The 22,093-nt window shown below is 40.4% G+C and overlaps 1 protein-coding gene across 1 annotated transcript in view; it reads left to right on the forward strand.

The window, feature by feature from the left end:
* col6a1 (collagen, type VI, alpha 1) overlaps positions 1–21,892 on the forward strand; it is a 34,657-nt gene extending 12,765 nt beyond the window's left edge. The window contains exons 19-35 of the mRNA XM_081598858.1: positions 84–146; positions 391–453; positions 2,443–2,505; positions 5,276–5,338; positions 5,418–5,468; positions 5,563–5,598; positions 5,715–5,777; positions 11,979–12,044; positions 16,205–16,240; positions 16,583–16,619; positions 16,738–16,746; positions 16,839–16,972; positions 18,046–18,143; positions 19,047–19,233; positions 19,325–19,496; positions 19,603–19,632; positions 20,155–21,892. Of these exons, the coding sequence (XP_081454984.1) occupies positions 84–146; positions 391–453; positions 2,443–2,505; positions 5,276–5,338; positions 5,418–5,468; positions 5,563–5,598; positions 5,715–5,777; positions 11,979–12,044; positions 16,205–16,240; positions 16,583–16,619; positions 16,738–16,746; positions 16,839–16,972; positions 18,046–18,143; positions 19,047–19,233; positions 19,325–19,496; positions 19,603–19,632; positions 20,155–20,762 (1,779 nt within the window). The 3' untranslated portion in view covers positions 20,763–21,892. The remainder of the gene's footprint in view (positions 1–83; positions 147–390; positions 454–2,442; positions 2,506–5,275; positions 5,339–5,417; positions 5,469–5,562; positions 5,599–5,714; positions 5,778–11,978; positions 12,045–16,204; positions 16,241–16,582; positions 16,620–16,737; positions 16,747–16,838; positions 16,973–18,045; positions 18,144–19,046; positions 19,234–19,324; positions 19,497–19,602; positions 19,633–20,154) is intronic.
* The last annotated feature ends 201 nt before the right edge of the window (positions 21,893–22,093 follow it).

Here is a 22,093-nt window from a genome sequence, read left to right on the forward strand (position 1 = left end):
AGAATTAATATTGACGTGAACTCGTGAGTTTGCGTTCCAGAGGACTCTGAAGTTTACGCTAACGTCTTTGAAATCCTCCACAGGGACTAATCGGAGAGAAGGGGGAGGATGGTTCTCGAGGAAATAGAGGCCCGAGAGGAGAACCCGTAAGTTACTCTGGCGGCTATAACGAGGCGGGTAAAGTAGCATGCAGATTCCAGATCGATTTTTGTCATTTCTGAGAGATTCCTGTCAAACGCGGTTCGGCCACTGAACCGAATCAACAGTAAGAGCGGTTGACCCTTACCGAACCGGTGTTTGTAGAGTTCCCTACTGATGCATCTTGTGAAGATCAGATCTATGTGTGTCATTTGCATTCAGGTCTTTTAAGGTTGTTCTCTTTCCTGCCAGGGGGAGCCAGGACCACGTGGAGAGCAGGGGAGAGAGGGCTCAACCGGTGCCAACGGAGAGCCTGTAAGACACACGAAATTAAGCACAAACAGAAGTTACATGCATCCTAGATGGGCCACCCTCTATTTCTTTCTTTTGTTAGATTTTTTTCCCCCGCTTAATGGAGGTAGTTTCCTTCCTTACTCTGTAGAGCTGGAGCTCATGAGTTTGATGCCCACTCCTCCCGTTTCCCATCCTCGGCGTTCATCTCCTCGCTCACTCTTTCCCCTCTGACTCAGTTCTCCACCTGCTCGAGCCAAACCCTCACTACGGTTTTCTTAACGAGGCACCAGGCAGAGCAATAATAATAAGACATTACCAGCATTAGCCGTGGTAACTTCCGTGATGTCAGAAACTCTTCAATGGCTCTTTTCACTGGGCCTCCTTTCCTCGTTGGAGCTCAGTAACTACTTGGCACCTGAATGGTCTTAAAACATGGAACATCTGAGTAGCAGGGGCCGGCCTCCTCCTCCTCCGCTGTGAAAAAAAAAAAAAGAAGAAAAACTGCAACCGCATTTATGTTCACACCCAAATTGTCTTCTGCTCTGATTCAGGACATTCCTGGTGTCGAAGATACAACACAAGTGCTACTGAATGCTGACGCCTGTCGTAATAAATCAATGAATCGCATGATAGATTAAAACGAGCTCAATAATTTTCATTTGCGTGATTTAGTGTTTTTCTCTTTTCTCTCTCTTTCTACCAAAAACCGGATGACAGAAGTCTTCAGTCTGGTGCTTTGGTCTATTTAAAATGTCTTCCAGTTCCAGTGTTAAGTCTTTTGAGAATGCCTTCTTGCATTGTTGTATCATTTGCATTATGTTACTTGATTAAGATCTCAAAACAATGTTACTGTTTATCTCAATAACATCTGGGACAATTTGTCATCCAGCAAAGTTCGTTACCGTGACAGCCAGATCACATATGGAGTGTATACACATTAAACCACAAGTTGGAAGAAACAACATAAACAAAACAGTTTATTCCTAAAGTCACCTCCCCCTGGAGACTTTAGGAATCAAAAGAGGACATGAATTGTTTGATTATTCCAACGTCTCGCTTCCTGGATTTCTAACCAAACAGCCAGACAGATATTTAAAGAGGAACGGCAAAAGTGATTGATTTTAAAGAAATTCAATTGAATTGAGTAAAGTGTATTAGCAGTGGTTGCCAACAACTGCAGTCCGTACTACGGTGGAATATCAGCTCTGCTGCCAAGAGCTGTTAGCATGCTGTGAGTCATCATGGGGTTCTCATACAGCAAGCCAATGAGTCAGAGGCCTAAACAGATTTGTTGCAAGACTGGCTGCTACTGGAGAGCCTCAGCATCACCATTCACAAGATACTTTGCATTATTTAAGTTACGTTTAATTTCCCCTTTGTGTCAAACAAAGTATTTTTTAATTAAACTGAATTGAGTTGAATAAAGAGAAAAAAATGTACCAATGCTCCTAACCATTACTGAGCACAGCAGGCCAACCACAACTATTGTGTTAATCCTGAATGTACTCTAACATTTTCAGCAAAGATTCATTTTTTGTTGATGTCAAAAAGCTCAATCTTAGTCCTAGCTTAGAAGCGTATGCTAGCAGGGCAGAAAATGCTTTATCCTGCCATCACTACGCACAAGTTGGCATCAAATCGTTGCTATGGCGACCCCAAGATGCCACTCTGCTGCGGCTCTCTGGAGGTTTTTCGTTTTACCTCCAGTTGTAAACACAACTTGTGCTTAGTAGTTTTTTTTATCTTGCTTAGAGAGCCAGATAAATATGGGTTAACTTCTCAGATCCCGTTGCTTTAAGACGTTTTCATTTCTCCTCCGGTTGCGAAGTTTAGATGAACAGCTAGTTTCTTGTAGCTTCTTTTGGATTCACGAAAACCAGACATCTGCTCAACATGAACAGGATGTTCTCCTGAGAAACGGGTCTGTGGGATCTTTATGTTAGCTCGGGTCGTTGTTGTACACAATTAAGCTGTTTTTCATCTGCTAAGTGTTTTTGCTGTGGTTTCCAGGGTGAACGAGGAAGAGGCGGCCCTCCTGGCTACAGGGGAGACGAAGGTCCACCAGGACCAGAGGTGGGTCTCGCTTACTGTTGAATTCTTGAAAACACAAAAGGCGCATCTTCTTCTTTCTCATGGCTGAGCCTGCTTTAACCTACATTATTTTGTATATTATTTATTGAGTTTTTATAATCTACACATTTACATCAGTAATTTTACTTAAAGCATCTACTTTCAGAAGTATTTTTACAGTGCTGTGAGGTTATTAAGAAGTATTGCTAGTCTTACCTGAGTACAATTTGTGGATACTCTGAGTAAATTCACTGAATGAGAATTTACCAGACACAGACACACACACCTGCAGTTTTTGTTAAGGTTTCAGAAGTGTCGTGTTGAAAGAAGTCGGTTTGGAAAATTTTTTCTTTTGCCTAATTTTACTTTGTAATTATTTATATGAATTATTTTCAGTTTGATCTTTTAAATTACCAAAATTTCTGTCGGGTTATGTAATCTTTAAATATTAAATGATTGATATCTCCATACTTCAGTAGCCTTTTTACTGTTTTAGCTCTTTTCTACTCTTTTCTATATCTTCTTTTGCTTTAAGTAAAAATATCTTTAAGTGGTGCTACTCTTACTTGACTCACCTACCCAAAATAACAAAATGAAATCTTGTTTTCTCTGATTTTTGTTCGTTTATTTAAAAATTTTAAAAATTTCCAAATGATAGATATATAAATATTCACACTTTGAGCTCAACTCCACTGATCAGCACTGAAATGCTTCTGCAGCTCGTTCACTACAACAAATCCAGCCGCCTCAGGACAACTTGGAATTGAGCACTTTTGTCCATATAAGGTCTTGCAGCTGAAGGGGTACATGAGCACAGAAATCAAGCAGTGTCATCAAGAGAATTGTGTGCAGAGCCCCCAGATTGTATCGAAGCACAAACCTGCGGAAAAACACAGAAAAATTGGCAGCATTGATTATCCCACAAAGCCATTTATTCTCCATTACTTGGAAATAAAAGTTTGGAACCACCAGGGACCTCCCAAGACCTGGCCACAGAGACAAACTGAGTCGTCAGGGAAGAAAGACCTTGATCAGAGAGATGACCAAGAATCCTCTGGAGACTTAGGAAGGACCACAGTGGAGATAGGAAACCAATTAGAAGATTGATCATTGCTAATGTACTCCACCAGTCACTTCTTCATGGTAGCCAGCTCTGACGTGTCCAAGGGTGCAGTCACACCAGCCCTGGTTAGTCCGCTTCAATAAAACTCCAGCTTTGTTAACGTCACAGTCTGGCATTAGTGGGAGAAATGGCTTGTGGTCTTTTACAAAATCCTATAACTGTTTAAATCTGACGCCACTCCATTTGTGTTTACATTTTGTGAAGAAGGACCTTGCGTTCAGTGTCCTCTGAGGTTTTTGTGTCATTTTCTTCAGTGGATCTTGGTGCAGCGCCCCCACAGGCGAGGAGGTGAACATGTTTTTCATAGGGTTTGGTTCGTTTTGGCTCAGTGCAGTGTGGAAGCGAACCTCACCAGCTGAAAATGTAACAAATGTTGCAGTTTTGGTCCCCAATCGAACCCAGTCTACAGGACTATCCGGTGGGAAAACGCCAAAAGAACAAAGAAACAAATTTCTTTGTTCTGAGGTCCATTTTTTTAGGAGATGAGTTCTCTGTTCCAAGAACATCTAAAATCTCTGCCTATCTGCGCTACCCGTCCAACCTGATTAAGCTTCGGGTGAGCCACAGGGCAGAGTGGGAGAAAATGGTTTGCCAAACTTGTAGACACAAACCCTAGAAAATCTGAGGCTGTTGAGCTCTACATCATGTTATAATGTTATTCCTTCTGATTCGTTCAAATCCTTTAACTTCCCGTGGCAACCATTCAGGGGTGTCTAAATACTTACTCCCACAAAGCACCACAAAGCTCCTCCTAGATCTGTCTCCAAGTGTAGCTTGCACCTCATCTGTGCCTTCCCTACTGAGCTCCTCCAGACTAGTGGCAGCAGCAATTAGCAAACACCTGCGAGTCTGCTGAGCTCATTATACTAACTGCATCACAGTAAAATACTCTTAAGAATAATATCAATGGCTTAATGGAGAAATGTTGTTTTGACGACATTCTGAAGGCAGAGTGTCGGAAGGAGCAGAAGCTTCTTAAAGAAACAGAGACCCAATTTCAAGGCTCAAATTAGAAAATGACATTTCTTCATTTTTGCTATATAGCAACTAAAGGTAACATAGTTACTTGATTATGCAATAAAATGGCACCAAGTACCTGAAAAACACATAATACCGCCCCTTTAAATGGTATTAAAAGATGTTTTCTAAGTCAACAGACATCTGAGAACAAGTTTTCACTTTCTCGTTTTGAACTGAGCTGACTCATTTGTAAACTAAACAGCTTACTCATTTGCAATCTGACTCACTTTGACTGTAATTTTTAAGAAAATTCCACTCAGACTGCTCTGAGGATCGGTCCGTAATGTCACAAAATGTTGAAAAAGTGAAAGAGCGTGAATACCTTCTGAAGTGAAGCTCGGTTTCTAAGACTAACATAAAAACTCAAATTAAGCTAAGGTAAGTTTGTTGCTGCAAACTCTCAACACTCCTTATCCCACAGCCTTACATGCCAGGAAGTTTATCAGATTGCAGTTTCTGAATGTTTCTTAACGTTTCTTCACTAGAAAAGCAGCAGGCTAAAGATTTAAACAAGAAGACCCCATCGGAGCTACAGAGTTTCCTTATGTCACTCTAATGAGAAGACATTTCAAGTAATACTCAAGATTTTTAACATCTAGATTTCACTCTACCTTTGCTTTTATCTCCCAGGGGCCCAAAGGACCGAGAGGAATCAAGGGTGCAGCAGGGGACAGAGGCCCAATAGGGGAGAGGGTGAGTCAGGGGAGACATTGAGATTAAACGTCAGTCGTCCGTCGTGGATTTTGAAAGTTTTCTGTTTGCTTTTTTTCAGGGAGTCTCGGGTGAACGAGGAAATGGCACTAAAGGCTGTCATGGCTTCCAAGTAAAACTTTGCTCATTGACTTTGTGCAGCACTCATCTGGTATGCGAATGAGAACGTTATAAACATTTCTGATTCTCTGTATGTTTGTTTATAGGGTTACCCAGGGCCCCGTGGAGACCCCGGCGAGCCGGTGGGTCGACGTTTGAATTCATGTTTTAGCTGAATATTTCAACAGCATAATCCACACTGTGGTAGTTTGTGATTAAGGAAGGCATTTTAGCTGACCTCTGCAAAAATTCGCTTCAGGGTACCAAGGGAACTCCCGGACCCAAAGGAGACGATGGTGATCCTGGAGATTCAGGCCGAGATGTGAGTCAGCCTCATACTTTTTTTCTTTTGTGGATTTTTTTCCTTCACTTTAGCTCTCGTTTTATCTCGTTGGCCGCCGTTGCTGAGAGGATGAGAGATGTGTTACTTGATTTATGAAAATAAATAATCCTTGTTATCCTCCTTTATCACATATAATGAAAATAAATAAATGCTGTTTTTCTTTGTATTTAACTTGCCATCTGGCCTTCAGCTTTTTACTCATACTTTACATACTTCATAGTTCTTGTTATTTTCGATGTCCATCCATCTTGTTTCCACACGGCCCTTCTGTTCTGCAGCTGGGAATCCTTTTTTAGGAACAACTGGACACTTTTTGTGTGAATCTGTGCGCCAATAGGGCCGACGGCTGTGAGCTGATGCAGCTGTGTATACGCCGTCGTCAAGGACACCAGGAAATGAGCGGCGGCGATGGAGCGTCTGCGTTTCTTTCCGAGTGTGTGTGTGTGGGTGTGTGTGGATCACGCTGCTTACATGTTCCAACGCTTCAACCCTTCGTTCAACTCGAGTGGGTTTGCAATGAAATTACTACATATCCCAGGTTTCAATGTTGCGACATGTAAACAGTTCCACATGTTTGTGTTTTTCTTTCATCTGTACATCAGTGTAGCTCCGCCCTGTGATTTACAACAATCACACAAAGTCAGCTTTAGCTTTACAGGACTTCATCGGTTTACATTGGTCCCGATTTGAGAGCTCTCCTTGCAAGTCACCTCTTCCTCCTTGTAAATACCAGTCAGCTGCTGATTTTTTTTTTCCTTTGTTTTTTTGCTTGCGAGAAGGGAAGGCATCCTCAGAACTTATAAGGAAATCTGTAAAGCTGTGGTTATGATCGTTGGTCTTTTCACACAGTAGGAGAACGAACTTCGCTGACGTTTTAGGCTCTCTGAGGTCATTGCAGTTCACACTTTAAACAGTAGGGGTCACTGCGAAGAAAATGTACCTTTGTTACAACTGGCAGCAGAACAAGAATCCAGCAAAGCACTTCCCTCATAGCCTTAGTATTCTTACAAATACATGAAATTATGCATAAAATTAGATTTTCAAAGAAAATTAGGTAAAAACTTCTCAGTTTTCAAATGGGGTATAGTCGTTGTAGTTACTCTTTCATCTAAAATAAGGGCTTTGTTTACAAATACAAATACTAACATATTTAAAGATTTTGTCAACTTTTTCTATGGATGGAGAAACTCTGAGCAATCTTAAAAGTTATGAGCCGTATCAGTTCTTCCAATTTAATCAACTATTCATGAGACCAGAAATTGCAAATATCATAGGCATGATTAGCATAATGATTAGCATGATTAGATTTGTGTTTTACAAATGGAAAAGACAAACAAATTATGCGGGGATTGCAAAAAAAGTTAACTTCTGAAATATATATATTTTTAATGTTTTTTGGACGGATTTGCTTATTTTTTTTTGCAGTATTTTGTGTGGCCTGTAACAAATCTCACATTTATGCTGCAGATTGTGTCCTTTTTTAAACTTGAGCGCCAGCCTCTGAAATGTCTGCACACCCCTGCTGCTCATACTGAAACTCCCTAATGTGCAGAAGCATGTTTAATGCACTTTCAGTCTCTCCAAGATTGTTTATGTAATTTATTTTTTTTTGCTAACAAAAAATCACACAAAAAAATGTTGTGGTGCTTCTTTATAAATTATTGATTTATTCATATATGTTCCTCATTAAACCCCTTCCAAAATCTAAACATGGAATGAAAAATATGAAAATTAACATAAGCAGACAGATTGCACGCACAAATATTAAATACCTCGATTGTTCATATTGCTCACGATCTACAACTTAACATCAGGTAAGGCTGAGTCAGCAGTGTAGTAAAAGTAAGAAGTACTGCCACCTGCAGGTGGGAGTTAAAAGTCACTTGAAGCCAATGTTTTTGACTATTTTTGCGGAAGATTTGCAATAAACTCACAATTATGCATTGCCGCAAAAGAAAAAAGGAGTGAGGATCTGTTGATTTTCCATGAATTTCTGCTATTAAAGAATCACACAAAACAGGAAGGACTGTAAGTATTTTAAACAAGTAACACGTGGGGGGAAAAAATGGCCTAAAGTTTAACCAATCTGTTTCCACATGTTGAAATATCTAGAAATGAAACAGAAACATGTAAAATAATATAAAGTGCATCATCTTAACAGAAGTTTCTCATTTATAGCAGCTTGACAAAGAAAGTCAGGTTTTTCAGAAGTTTAGGTTTTAGTTTAATGGAAACAAAATGACCCTTTCAGTTCCCCTCACTATCCTGAACACGACTCTCTAGTTAAAGTTAAATACAACCAATTAAAGGGAGGAGTCGACGTTTCCTGTCTTAACTCTTCGTCAGCTGTTTCATCTCTTTTTTGCCGGTTATCAACTTCTAAGCCGGTTCCTGACCGACGGTGACCCAGTTTGTTGCTTCGGGTCATCCGCCTGCTTTGTGACATCTTGTAACTTCTGTTTTGATTTTCCAACCACCGCGAAATCACTTTCTGCTTTCGGCGCTCCAAACATCGAGATGCTGAGTCTGGATTGTTGGGAGCAGATTTATATTGAGGACATACTGATCTTTATTCATGGCAGCGTTTACTTTGGGAATTCTAAGGAAACTCTTTGCTTTGCGTCGGGAGCAACCTAACACATGGATCATATCAAGATTCACATTTACCACAGCGCGCAGGATCTCTTCTTCTCTCAACAGATGGTTTCCCAGATGTCCCAAACAATCAGAAGATTTTCTCAGACAAGAAAAAGCTTTTTGTGGATTATTTTCAAGGCTGCTGCTGAATGCCTCTCTTTGGAGTTAGCTACTGCTGAAACAAGAGGACGATGATTTCATCATATCTGTTCTTGTCTTATAGCAAACTGGTCTTCATCTGTTCTGATGATGTGCTGGAATGAGGTCGTCTCATTTTGTGCCTTAATATATATATATAAAAAAATAATTTTTGCTTTTACACTTCAATAATAGAATATTTCACACTCCGAAATATTCTAAAATGTCCAAAAAACCACATATTCTTTGAAAACAATATTTGCTCCAATCAGATCAGCTGCGGTTTTTGCCTCCGTTGAAGTGGGTTGTCTGTTTCAGCGCATCAAGGCTTAATTGCTGTATCTTTAATGCTCAAACACCAGAGTGCTGACAGTTTTTCTCTTTCAACAAAGCAAAAATAAAGTATAATTTTGGCGATGATGAATTGGCCCCTTCAGCTAGATACTTTGTTTCTTTGTCTGCTGCTGCAGATTTCCTAGTCAGCCTGCGAATGAGTTCTCAATGGTGGCCGTGTTTTCATCTTTTTCAAAGGAAAACTGTAACTGATTACATTCAGTCAATTGTTTTCTTCTTCCAAAATATATTCTACTATTCACAGCTGTGCACTCTATAATAAAGGGACCCAGGAGATAGTTTAAGATACACTTCTGCTGCCACTTTGTACAATGCTTTACAGAAGCATCCCTGTTCTTTGAACTTTTCCACATTTCACCATGTTGCCGCCACACGCTTTGGTGTTTCCACTGAAAAATACGTACTTGTGAAAATGGTCTAGTGAAAGTCCGGACATAAATCCAACTGAGAATCAAAACTTAATGAATTAATGTTCTCCAGCTTCCAGTGTTATAAAGTGTTGGCTCAAAAAGGCTGAATTTAAATGTGCTAATTTTAAAAAGCACAATTTTACTTCCACATGACAATTTTACGCTTGTTTGCATTGGTCGGTCACAAAAAAAATCCAAAAGTTTGAGGTTGTCATGTGACAAAACATTATAAATAATAAAATACTTTTACAAATTATAGTAGATTGAAAGGGCAGTGTTATGTAAAATCAATCTCAAAATCAACTGTTTTTACCAAATCAAACACATCTGGAGCGTTGCTTTGATTCTTTCATGCAAGTTTGAGAAATCCTTTAATCTCCCACGGCAACCATTCTGGGGTGCCTAAACACTTGCTCTCACAGAACACAGCCTATTTTCTGTGTACAAGCTTTCGCATTACAGAGTACCACTCTGCTCCTTCAGACTAGCCAGCAGCAATTAGCAATCATCTGGTGGAACTGCCCATCTGCTGAGCTCATTACGAGCTACTTCTCTGTGAAACACTGGTAAAAATATTGTAAAGGGTTAATAGAGGAGCGATGTCGTTTCAGAAAGAGTACGAACTTCTTAAAAAGACAGAGGAGTTAAAATGCAAAATAAAATATTTTTTAAGTCATATTTGTTATCTATTTATAACAACTGAAGGTAACATAGCTCTAAAATGCCACTGTGCGCCTGGAAAATATACAATGCTGCCCATTTAAAGTACATTTATTCTGCAAGAGTAGATCGATGTTAACTTTCCCGCCTGTTCAGTTCGGGTACTTCGCTGCGAATCCGACCGCAGATGCTTATAGATGAAGGTCTGCCAGGCAGCCAATCATGTTCTGTGTGCGTGACGTCACAAAAATCGAGGTCAGGAAGTGTGTTTGTTTGTAGCTGTGGATGATGTAGCCCATGTTCTTCACATCGCCGCGTTTGAAGTTCACAATCTGCAGCGATTGAAACCACATGTGATGTGTGAAGACCTGCGTTTTACTGTTCAAAGCTCATGTGCATTACGGAGAGTGCGTGTGTGTGTGTGTGCGTACGGGTTGGTCGCCAGGTGGTCGACATTACCTACTCTGTCTCCTCTTTCCCATATCTGTCTGCTGTAGTTGATGGCTGCAGTGTGGAGCAACAGATCTGCCCCCCCCATGGAGGGGGCGGTTGGAGGGGTTTAGCACAGATCAAAGAGCAGGAACGATTTATGTGACTTTGCAGAAAAGGAACTGGGGGATTTGGTTAATTTGGTGGTCTTTAGTACACAGATTCTCAGCCCTCATTTACCAAATCTCTAAATGAAAAGGCTACATTCAACTTTATGCAAAGTGGACCTTTCAAACAGACTGTGTCTCTTTAAAGACGGCAAGCTCTGCAGATGTTTGGAGTCTTTAAGCCATTTTAAATTCAACGGGGCGATCTGTTTTCGATTAGCACTTGTGCCTCGCTGCATAATTCCCGGCTTCTTTTGTAAAACTATAAACACCAACATTTCTTCTTCTTTAATGTTCGAATATGTGGGATGAAGAAATCTGGAGCTTTTTGTTCTGGTTGCAGTTTAGCAAAAAAAAACAAAAAACAAAGATTAGTTGCTGCAGCTGCCGCAGATGATTTGACTAGTCCCTCCGCCTGCAGCTGTTCTATGTGAAACGCTTTTGCAGTTTTCAGATTGGCAGAACAAACTAAAAATGTTGTTATATTACTTTCTTGTAGAAGAAAAAAGGATTTTCTGGACGGCCTGACCCGGCTGCAGTGCGATTTGAATTTGTTCCACTGAATGCTTAAGCTGCCAAATTAATGCATTATCCTCTGTGAAACAAGCAGGTCTTTATGCTGTTTGGCAACTTTTCTCATGCAGCGCCTTGTAAAAGTTTTAACACAACAGGGAAATATTTTCCATATATTATCACGCTGCAGCCTCATTTTGTTGTATTTGGATGAGATTTCTTTTTCAGGATAGTGAGCCTGAACATACAGCCAGAAGAATTAGAAACATCCGATCTGATTGAGATGAAGCTGTTTTGTAAAGAAGATGAGACTCAATTTAGATTTTTATTATAGTTCTCTGAATGCATTTTCAAGGCACTTCTTGCATTTATTGGATCGTCCTGTCTTATAGGAGCATCTCTTCGCCTCATAGTGTTATAAATATCCACGACTAATTCTTGGCCTGCATGAGTAATTTCATTTCAACAAATGTTCTTCAGAATGATATCCAGTTTGTTTGGTTTTTGTTTTTTTTGTTAAACTCTTAGCAGTCTTTAAATCCTCTGGGTTTTCTTCTGTGGCTTTGACTGTGTCAAAGTGAAACATGTTTTCATGCTGGCCGTGGAGGCTGAACTTTAAGACTGCAAAAAGTGGAACTTTGTATGATCATGAAGATGATAAAATAATCCTGGTCAATCTTCTGCAAAAAGGAAAAAAATCCACGGAACAAAACTGTCATCCTGAGTTGAAAACTGTTTCACATTACTGCAGACTGCAACTGTTTTTTAGCAACAGTTCATAACAAGATTACATTCACTGGGGAAGAAAAAAAAAATCCGCTGCCAACTTTTGAATTGATGTCAAGTTTTTCTTTTTCTTTCTTTCGTTACAGAACAACGAGCTAGGGCCTCCTGGAACCAAAGGGGCCAAAGGTCACCGAGGGCCTGAGGGGAATCCGGTAAGATTACGCTGAACACTGTTCTGTGTGCGTGAGCGTTCGTTGAGGGTCTTCTTTCTTGATTCAGGCATGGAAAAAAATGGCAGTTTATGTTCATCATTAATATACAATATTAAAAATTTAAAACAATATCTTTGATTTATGTGATTGACTGAAATTAGTCTGTCATGTTATGCCGAAGTCTAATGAAAAATATAAAATACACTCTTAACAGATTCAGTTTTTACATTCACAATATAAATACAAAGTTTGATTCCTAAATTCAAAACTGTTAACTTTATGCATTTAATAGTTAATAAAGTTGATGTTTCATCCCTCACAATAGTGTTTTAAATTAAAATTTTCACAATAATAAGTTTTAAATCAAAACTAAATTAATTAATTAATCCAAACATGAATTAGTTCACTTCTTCATCTAAGTAAAAGGTCTTCTAAAAACGTTGACACTCATTAGAAAATATCACCATTCATCAGGGCCTGTTGAAAATTTGCACATTTTGTGTACAGACGATCCAAAACGGTAAAATGGTGATGGGAAAAGAAACCAGCACCATCGTATTATTTTCATTTCAATCAAGTTTATTTGTGAAGCTCATTTCAGCAACGAGGCAGATCATTATGAAAACACAAAATCATCGTAAACACATCACCAATTGTCAAAACCAATAACATTTTGTGACATTTCGTCAAACGTCAAAATCATCAATACACCTCAAATATGTCGGTCGATGTCCCAATACCAACTCCAAGCTGGTGGGTTTTTAGTTGTGATTCAAAGGAACTCAGTGTTTCAGCAGTTTCCCAGTTTTTTGGAAGTTTGTTCCAGATTTGAGGCAGACAGTGGCTCCATCCTGTTGACTGCGCTTACATATACAAAATTTTTCCATTTGGCTCAATTTTAAATGACCTCTTCTGCCTTAAATTTCCTTGTTCTCAACATTTACAAACTTTTGATCTGAACCGCAACGTGAGCCGCCGTTTTTAACCGTAGTCTTTTTCAAGACAATACGGGCTGGATGTTGTTCCTTAATAACACGGCTTCCTTTGAGCAAATTGTTACTTGGTAAAACCTCAGCTCGCAAAAATTAACTAAACCATCTCTGTTATTTTTGACTGTTCTTACATGGATGGCGGTCAGACACGAATGCCACAAAGTTTCCTTCCTCATTTGCACCACCTGCATGTCAAGATCGTGTCTGCATCGCATGTATCTTTAAGAGCAGAATGTTTTACTTGCGCTTTCACAAACGTCTGTCATCAAACGTAAACAAAATCCTGCTGACTTAAAACCAATTGGTGCCCAAATTAAAAATTGAAAAAAAAAACCTTCATCTCCCGACAACTTCCTGTCGTCTTCTTCGTGGTTTTCACCAGTAGTAACACCCAGCTGTTGATCGCATGACTCGTGTGACACAAAAAGTGTTTCCTTTGCAGTTTTGCGAAATACGTCTACACAAAAACATTTTATCAAAAAACGAGTTTTTTCAAAATTGTCACTTCCATCGAGAGAATTTATTTTCATAATTAAAATTTTTTTAACTAATGGGAACACAGCAAGTAAGGAGAGAATATTTATGCAAGAGGCATTCAGACCAACATGAAAAACATAGTTTTGAAGGAGCATATTTTGGAAAAAAAAAGGAAAAAAACAAACTATGATGACATAAATTTGAGAAAGAGCAAGACATTACATTTGAGTGAAATAAATGAATACTCTTGAAGTGAAAATGTTTGCTCTCGAGTAAAGTCATAATCTATGGAGATAGATGTGCTGGATGTGGCTAGCAGGACCAACAAGGCCTCCAGTTTTAGCGGTGAAGGAATTGGCCTTAAATATATGTACTTAGGTTTCAAAGTTTAGGCTTAAAGCCAAGCATGTATTGTGTCTGAAACAGAAGTACAGAGAGGCAATAGTCCCACTGGGTGGCACACACACAGCAGACAACCAGACCCCGTCCCTGAGGACAAATTGGGGACGGGACCCCAATTTTCTGCATGGCGTGTATTAAGCTGTTCCCTTTCTGAGCAGAACCTTGCTTTATGTGAATGTGCTGAACTCAGTTTAAATTGGTCATAAATATAAAATGTTCACACATAAAACTGTTAGCAATATTGTGAATGAACCAACAGTCAAACAATTAAACTCTAGTTTTGTGGATTTATTACATAAAATCACAATTTATGCTGTTTCTAGCTCAACATAGAAACTGTTCCTAGAGCGGATCCTGTTCAAAATACTGAACATTTCTGCGTTTAATTGGCCTGATCTCACAGCAGACGTTTTCGTCAGAGACAGTTTTATGAACTGAAGAGGACTTTCTCAATCACGATGGTAGACAAAGTGAATTCCTGAGGAGCTGCTCATCCTAAATTACACACAGCGTTAGAGTTACGCATTATTCAGGGCGTGTCCGTGAGTTATGGCTCAGTGTAGCCCAATGAATTTGGCAATGTCCAGAATATGAGGCTTGAAAATAGTACACTACAAACCAAAGGGGACGTCAACGGCTATGAACCCGAATTTAAGTGCTGTGGATTCCCGTGACCTCGATAAATGACCTGCGATGTAACCCTGCATGTAGCCATGAACTCAGCAGCAACTGAGAAACGATGAGCTACTGTCAGCTAAAATAAGAATAATAACATAACATAGGGTAGTAGTGAAAGTTTATAAAATAAAAAGCACTTTCTCTGTTAAGAGTTTTACTTTTCAGTGTAGCCTGACTTATCGATTTTTCTTTTACAGAAGAAAGAAGTTAGTAGTAAGTGGAAGTGGATAATCACACAAACCCAAAGTTTAAACTTACTAAAATTAATGAATTGAGCACAATATTTGGAAATGTATTGTACATACATTAGCATATACTTTTTTTTTTTACCAAACAATATTCAATACAGAAGGTGCCTTCACAGTTAGATAAAACAATCTAAACATCTTTCTACATTTGAAATGCGTTTTAAAATCATTATGTTGAAATGGTCTGTCTTTGAATAAGCTGATGTTTTGTTGTGTTTTTTTTGTCTTTATAACGGCTCTTGAATTCAAGTCTTTTCAGTTGAATAGCTAATAGGTGGCAGATATAAGTTTACGCTTCTTTCTGCGCTCTTGCATTCATGATTTCTTTTAGTTGTTACATGAACTATTCATAAACTATTCAAATAAACCACAAAAAATGCAGTTTAAAAGGAGAAGAAAAGTTATCCAAACATCCCTGTTTGAAATAAATGCCATTACGTGTTTGCAATAATTCTCTGTAAGTATTTAAAATTCCTCTGGAGGAATATTGGCCCAGTCTTTTGTAATTTTGCCAAATTCTGATGTAGACCTGTTTCTTGCTTGCACGAGCAAACTGTGTTTTAGCTTAATGACACAAAATCATGATTGGACAATTTCCTTCAGGGTTTTCTGGTACAGAACTGATTTTATGAATCCATCCATTACGTCATGTTGTGATTTAGCGAACCAGAATAAATCTGCAAGAGGGAAAATAGTAATTCACATCATTGCTGCGTAAAATGATGCAAAATGTCAAACAACCCATAAGTGAACTCTATCCTTTCGCAGTCCTCTTCCTCAGTTTCCTACCTCCTTTATTCTTTCCTCTGCTCCGTTTAGTACATATTGCATCGAGAAGAAGTCTGCATCATGTTTCTCTTCGCTACAAACAGCTGCGCGTCTCTCCCTCTCTCTCTCTTTCTCTCTTTCTCTCTCTGTCTCTCTCTCATTCTCACCCCTCTCATGCATCATGTGTTTGTTCCTGCACGATACGCTGGCGTCAGAAACGAATGCCCTCAAACTGAGTTTTAATAGCCGCTAAAGCAAAACACATGGCTTTTCCTGCAGCTAAGTGAAAAAGAAGAAACGCTGCCTGCGGTCGTAAACTTTTGGGAAATTCAAAGGTTGTTGCAGGACGACGGCGAATGCGTGGGCGTGGATGTGGGTTCTGTGATTGTGGGAATCTGGTTCGCAGTCACGTGGGACGGCGGTTTTCCGAAGAAACCCCGAAAATAAAAAGATTTCTTACAAAACTTGCTCCGTCATCCTAAGTCAATCCAGACACATTTTTTTTTTTTATTTCATCAGATAAACCCAGACATCTGTCGGAGGGTGTCTCTATCATTTTTTATTGCTCTTACTTTCTTTCTGTTTTTTTTCCCAGGGTCCTCCTGGGCCGCCTGGACCACCAGGAACTGATGTGAGTATCAAAAAAGAAAAAAGCTCCGTTAATTTATTGTGAACTCTTGACCTCATTCTGGCCAGATGTGAGAGGACCTTTGAGTTCATTCCTCCTCCAGCCGGTGCTACTTTCAAATCAGAACCTGATACGATGCCTTCAGTCCAAGCTCCACATTCAATTTCCTGAGCTCTAAAACACGTCCAGGTCTCGGTCTTCTCAACACAACGTCGTCATTGTCATGTCCTGTTTTTCTTTCGGAGGAGCTTGAAACTCTCTGGGACCTCTGCTTGTGTTTTGAATTTGAATGCACTGTGACGTGACATGGCCGTAGCGTAACCCACGCTCCATCTCTCCCCACAGGAATGTGAAATTCTGGATATCATCATGAAGCTGTGCTGTAAGTTAGAGGCTTGGCTTTCACGTTTGCTCGTCTCGGGTTGCGCTGTTTTTCTTCTTCTATGGTGAATAACGTTGACTTTGTTTCTCCTTTCGTCCCGCTTCCAATCGCTTCCCAGCTTGTTGCGGTGAGTTTGGAAGTTGCACCTTACATCTTGTTCTCGGTGGGCACGTTGTAGCTTATTCTTTATGATTTTATGTGTGTGTGTGTGTTTTCCAGAGTGCAAGTGTGCCCCTGTGGACCTGGTGTTTGTCGTGGACAGTTCGGAGAGTATCGGGGCGACAAACTTTGCTCTTGCCAAAGATTTCATCATCACAGTTATTGACAGACTGATTAAAGACCATCAAGTGAAGGTAACTACACCTTTCACACATTTGCAAATCCTCAGACATAAAGAAGAGCAGCTTCTAAACCCCCCCAAAAATCAACTAGGCAGTGAAGCAGTGGCAGGTGTTAAATACTTTCAAAATAAAAGAACTTCCCATTTGATTCAATCCAAAAATTGTACCATTTCTGTTGACTTTGCTTTTCCTTTTTAAGTCACATTTATGTGTTTAATGGGGTAAATATTCTTTCTTAAAACTTTTCTAAATGATGTACAGCATTTAATAAAGTCTGTTTACATATGGAATTGGATGATTTGGACCAGGACCTGATAGATATCAGAATTAACTTGGACTTGTCTCAAAGAGATTCATGACATTTAAAGAATTGAAACTTGCCTTAGATTTGGTGCTCAAAGACTTCAGATTTTACTTAGACTCACTCCTGGGAGGAGACTTGAGACTTGATATGGACTTACCTCAAGAGACTTTGAACTTTATTTGAATTTCCTCAGACTAAAAGACTTAGACCTGCCTATTAAACACTTGCTAGTCGATTTTCACTGGTCTCTGAAAGACTTTGAGATGGATTTGCCTATCGAAGGGTTGAGATTTCACTTTTAATTGGACCAGAAAGACTCGAGGCTCGACTCCGACTTGGCCAAAATTACACATTTGTGGATGTGACTCACATGACGGCATTGTTTTTATATTTTCCATTTCATGCCAAACCTCAGTGGGATGACCTGCATCTGACCTTTGTGGAGTAAGTTGCTTACATAAACCTTTTCAATGACTGTTTTTCTGGGGTTTTAAGAAAAAAAAAAAACTCTGAGGTCAGATGCTCAGAATAGAAAGTAAGAATGGAAACGTCTTGTTCTCTTGTGCTTTCTTTTCTTTTCTTTTCTTTTGAGAACACACTTTTATGTCTTTCCAGTGACTCTCCTCTTCCACTTTGGATGCAATTAGTCAGGAAGGGTGTGACGTTGAAATGTTGACAGAGCAAAATGAATGCTTGCAGACACGACACACACACACACACACATGCATACACACAGAGTAGATCAAAACACTCATTCACACTTCAATGTTTTCCTTTCCAGTTCTCGATGAACGAATCCACCGTCGGTGTTGTCCAGTACAGCGGATCACAATCCCAACAAATCGTGAAGCTAACAACCACCCTCCCCGAGTTTAAACAGTGAGTTCGCAAACACACACAACCAGATGCTTCCCGCCTTTTCTTATCACTCAATTTGTGGCTTTCTGTTTGACTCCGCGGTTTTTTGACTATTTTAATTGCCTGGCGTCTTTCCTAATGTGAAAATGAGCAGTTTTGCATGTCACACTATGTTTGTTTTCTTTCTGAAAACGAGATGAGTTAAGGCCTAATCTCCGTTTGCTGTGTTCTGCCTTGCTAAACGTGCCTAGAAATTAGTGAAACTGGTCCTAGAGTAAAACTAGCTGCGCTGTGTCCGAATCCACAGGCAAATATTAGCATGTATATAATACACATCTGCAATGATTGAGCTATGATTTCTACCATTCCAGGACTCATTGAAATTTTCTCCATGACTTTGGCTGTGTCGATGTAAACAGCATAAAAGCATTTTTGCTTCAGATTTTGCTTTGGAATTAAATTAGGTATTGTTTTGTTTTTGACAGGCTTTTGAATGAAAGTCGTGCCGGTTTGGTGTGTTATTTTGTGCTACCAGCTGTGTTTCCATTTACCATAAAATTGCACAGACTGGAATTATGATCTGGATGAGGTTGTTTTTCAGCCATATTGAAATTACAGGATTTTTGCAAAACTGTAATGGAAACACTTTTTTTCCCACATCACACGAGTCACGTAATCTACAACCCCTTGTCTTATGAATCTTGTGTGCAGCTAAAATCGGGTCTCTTTCATTCCCTTCCTTATCATTGACACAGTATCAGCTCGTGTTAAACAGAAACCTGTAAAAGAGCGGTTTTGAGAGAATGCAATGTTACTTGAAACGGCTTCAAAAAGCTTGACGAAGCGCGTCGTTGATTTTGTGAAACGCCATTGACCTTGCCGATGAAGCTTCCTGGCGGAAACGCGTGTGTTTCTGATTTTCAGGGAAGTGAGAGACATGCGCTGGCTGGCTGAGGCCACTTACACAGGCGAGGCCCTGGAAGTTACTCTGAAGACCATAATCAGCGATATGACGAAAGAGAACAAAGTGGCTCTCGTCCTCACTGACGGACGTGCTGACATTACCAGAGACAGTACTTCCCTCGATATGCTCTGCGGGCACGGCGTCTTGGTGAGTGAAGTTAGGTGACACATGCAAGGGGAATTTTGTACTTTCCTGTGTTCTGATGTGCTAACTGTACGTTTTCTTGCCTCATCGCTAGGTGGGTAGTTTAGGAATTAAGGACTACTCAGGCCGCGAGCCCAACATGGAACAGCTTCACTCTGTGGCATGTGCCAACGACCAGAAACCAGGGTTTCCCATTGTCCTGGATAATTTTGGTGTTCTGCTGGAGGACAGCTTCCTGCAGAATATCACGGCCAGGATCTGTCAAGGTACAACACGGCTAAACATTTGCAGCCATTTATTTCATATGCTAAATATTCCCAAATGAGTTTTATTAAACGACTGTTGCTTTTTTTGTGTGTTTGGTTTTTGCAGCAAGGAAATGCCCGGACTACAAATGTCCGAGTAAGTTTTTCTCATTTTTATTATTTCCTTTGCAATACTTCCACAGTAGGGTTGAAAACGAGAATTTTTTTCTCCCCAAACTTAAGTTTTAATAGATATTTTATGATACAACACCACAAATTATTGTTTTATTGTGAAGTGGAAGGAAATGGCGCCTTTTAAACGCTTTAACAAGTTTTGTACTAATAAAGCGTGTTGCGCTTTTTGTGTTCTGTGCTGTTATGCAGGAAAAGAAAACCCATTGAAATCTTGGTTCTACGTCTGCCACAAGCAAAACATGTGGATGAATTAAAAATTTAATTTTTCATTTTTTAATTACTCTTCTAATTACCCATAACCCACTATACCTGACGTTCCGTAGCACTTTCATGCTGTGGAAATATTTTTTTCCTCAGCAGAGACAGGGATGCTGTCCATTCAGTCAGTTATCTTTCTTTTCCATCACGGCGCCACTGAAAAACAGCCATTGTCAAACGTTTTCCTGATCATTTCCTCTCTTGTTTTTTCTGTTTTTCATTGCAGTCAACTTCTCTCAGAGCACCAACATTTTGGTGTTGATGGACAGCTCAGCCAGTGTGGGCCAGAAGAACTTTGAGATAAGCAAGACTTTTGTCAAGCGCCTGGCCGAACGTTTCCTCACCGCAGAGAAAGGGCCAGGCGTCGTGGTCAAAGTGGCCGTGGGTCAGTACAGCCAAAGAACCCCCCGCCTAGAGCAGTCTCTGACCCACAACTACACCGTGCTGGCACCTAAAATCGAAGAGACCCAGTTCCAAAACGAAGGCACCGACGTTCTGCAGGCCATGCAGTTCGCCATTAGCTCCCTGCCCAGCCGCGGCGACGCGTCCGGGTCCAGGAGGAAGCTGGTGCTGTTCTCCGACGGCCGGTCTCAAAGAGTCACCGGGGCCGTCCTGGAGAAGCGAGTCCGCGAGGTTGCGGACGCCGGTATCGAGCTCTTCGTCATCTCGGTGGGAAGCCAGGTCAACGAGGCCAACCTCCTCACTCTGGTGAGCAGAGGGCAGCAGCAAGACATCAGCTACGGCCAGCGCCACCTGTTCCGCGTTACCGACTACGCGTCCCTCCTCCGCGGGGTCTTCCACCAAACCGTCAGCCGCAGGGTCTCTTTGTCCTAGAGCGTGAACTAAAAAAGGACGTACACGCTTTAGAATATTTTTAGACTAATTATGAATATTCAGTCTCACTCATTTACAGTACACTGTGTTCAAGTATGTTTGAAATCATGAGAAGGTAGTGTCGGATAAATGTAAATATGTTTTGAGAATGACTCTTTTACTTTGAGTTGACCCTCCAAGGCAGACTATCTTAGTCTCTATACACCACTATTCGATGAATCTGACAGTACACGGATTAAATCTTTCTGCCTCGAGTTAGAACTCAAAGTAGAACGGTCCAAATCCAAAGGAGTGTACTACGATCCTGGAGAGTTGTCAATGATAGCCACATTTTTGCTTACTCTACTCTACGTCTGGACCGGTTTCTCCTCAGGTACTCTGTATTTCTCTAGCACTCCTAGCTTTGACTTGATTCAACCAATGAAACTTCAAACAGAGAGGCTTAATGAACCTTCGCTTTGCTCTCCAGGACCAGAGCTATGGCTGGTTATGGTAAATGCTGGAGACATGTTCAAATGTGTTCTTTCCACCATAGCGCAAATTTAAAGAGAGCAGCCCTGGTTAGGTCCACACATCTGGTTCCTGGCTGACTTATCACTTTGTCTTTTAGTTCTAATGACATCTATTGGAAAGGTTCATAGGGGAAAATGATGTGTTGGAAAGTCAATCACCTACAAAACAGCAGGATGTGGCAGTAGACGGGCCCTTTTTTTAACTGGCACTAACGAAGACAGCTAGACTCAACGTGTGTGTGCAGATCGTTGGCTGGTTGTTTCATCAACAGTTTTGCTGGCGTCGATGTGTTTTCTGGCCTTTTTGGACAAACAGCAGTATAAACACACTCACACCAGTGAGATAGAAAACATCTGTCACACTTAAAAGTTGAGAAGAAACCTGAAGGGCCTCTAGAGGCCCCCGGAGGCCCGTCTCAGCCGATCCTCATGCCAGCACTCGGAGCCTCATGCCAGTGGCTCCGAGTGCTTCTGAACTGTTGTTTTTATCCACGGTGCTATTACCCGCTGTGTATCAACCTCTACACAAGCTGTCCAAGAAGATATTTTTTTTAACTGCAAACACAAAACCTCTGTGATGTTGTAAGATCTCCTCCAATAAAGGTTGTTACACCCCAAGTCTTCCTGCTCGATTTGTTTCTGAGCCATTATCAAAGGAAAGGGGTAACTTACGCCATAACAGCAGCTCTAGCATCAAATCACAAAAGGTAAGAAAAAGCAGACTTTCAGTGTAATGTAGCACAGTAGGTTAGCGCTTTCGGATAGAAAATGTTGAAACGGCTACGATGGTGACTTTATGTGTGACCATTTTTACATAAT

The sequence above is a fragment of the Poecilia reticulata genome, chromosome 17 (assembly GCF_904066995.2).
Source record: "Poecilia reticulata chromosome 17, P_reticulata-male-v2, whole genome shotgun sequence".
Classification (NCBI taxonomy): domain Eukaryota; kingdom Metazoa; phylum Chordata; class Actinopteri; order Cyprinodontiformes; family Poeciliidae; genus Poecilia; species Poecilia reticulata.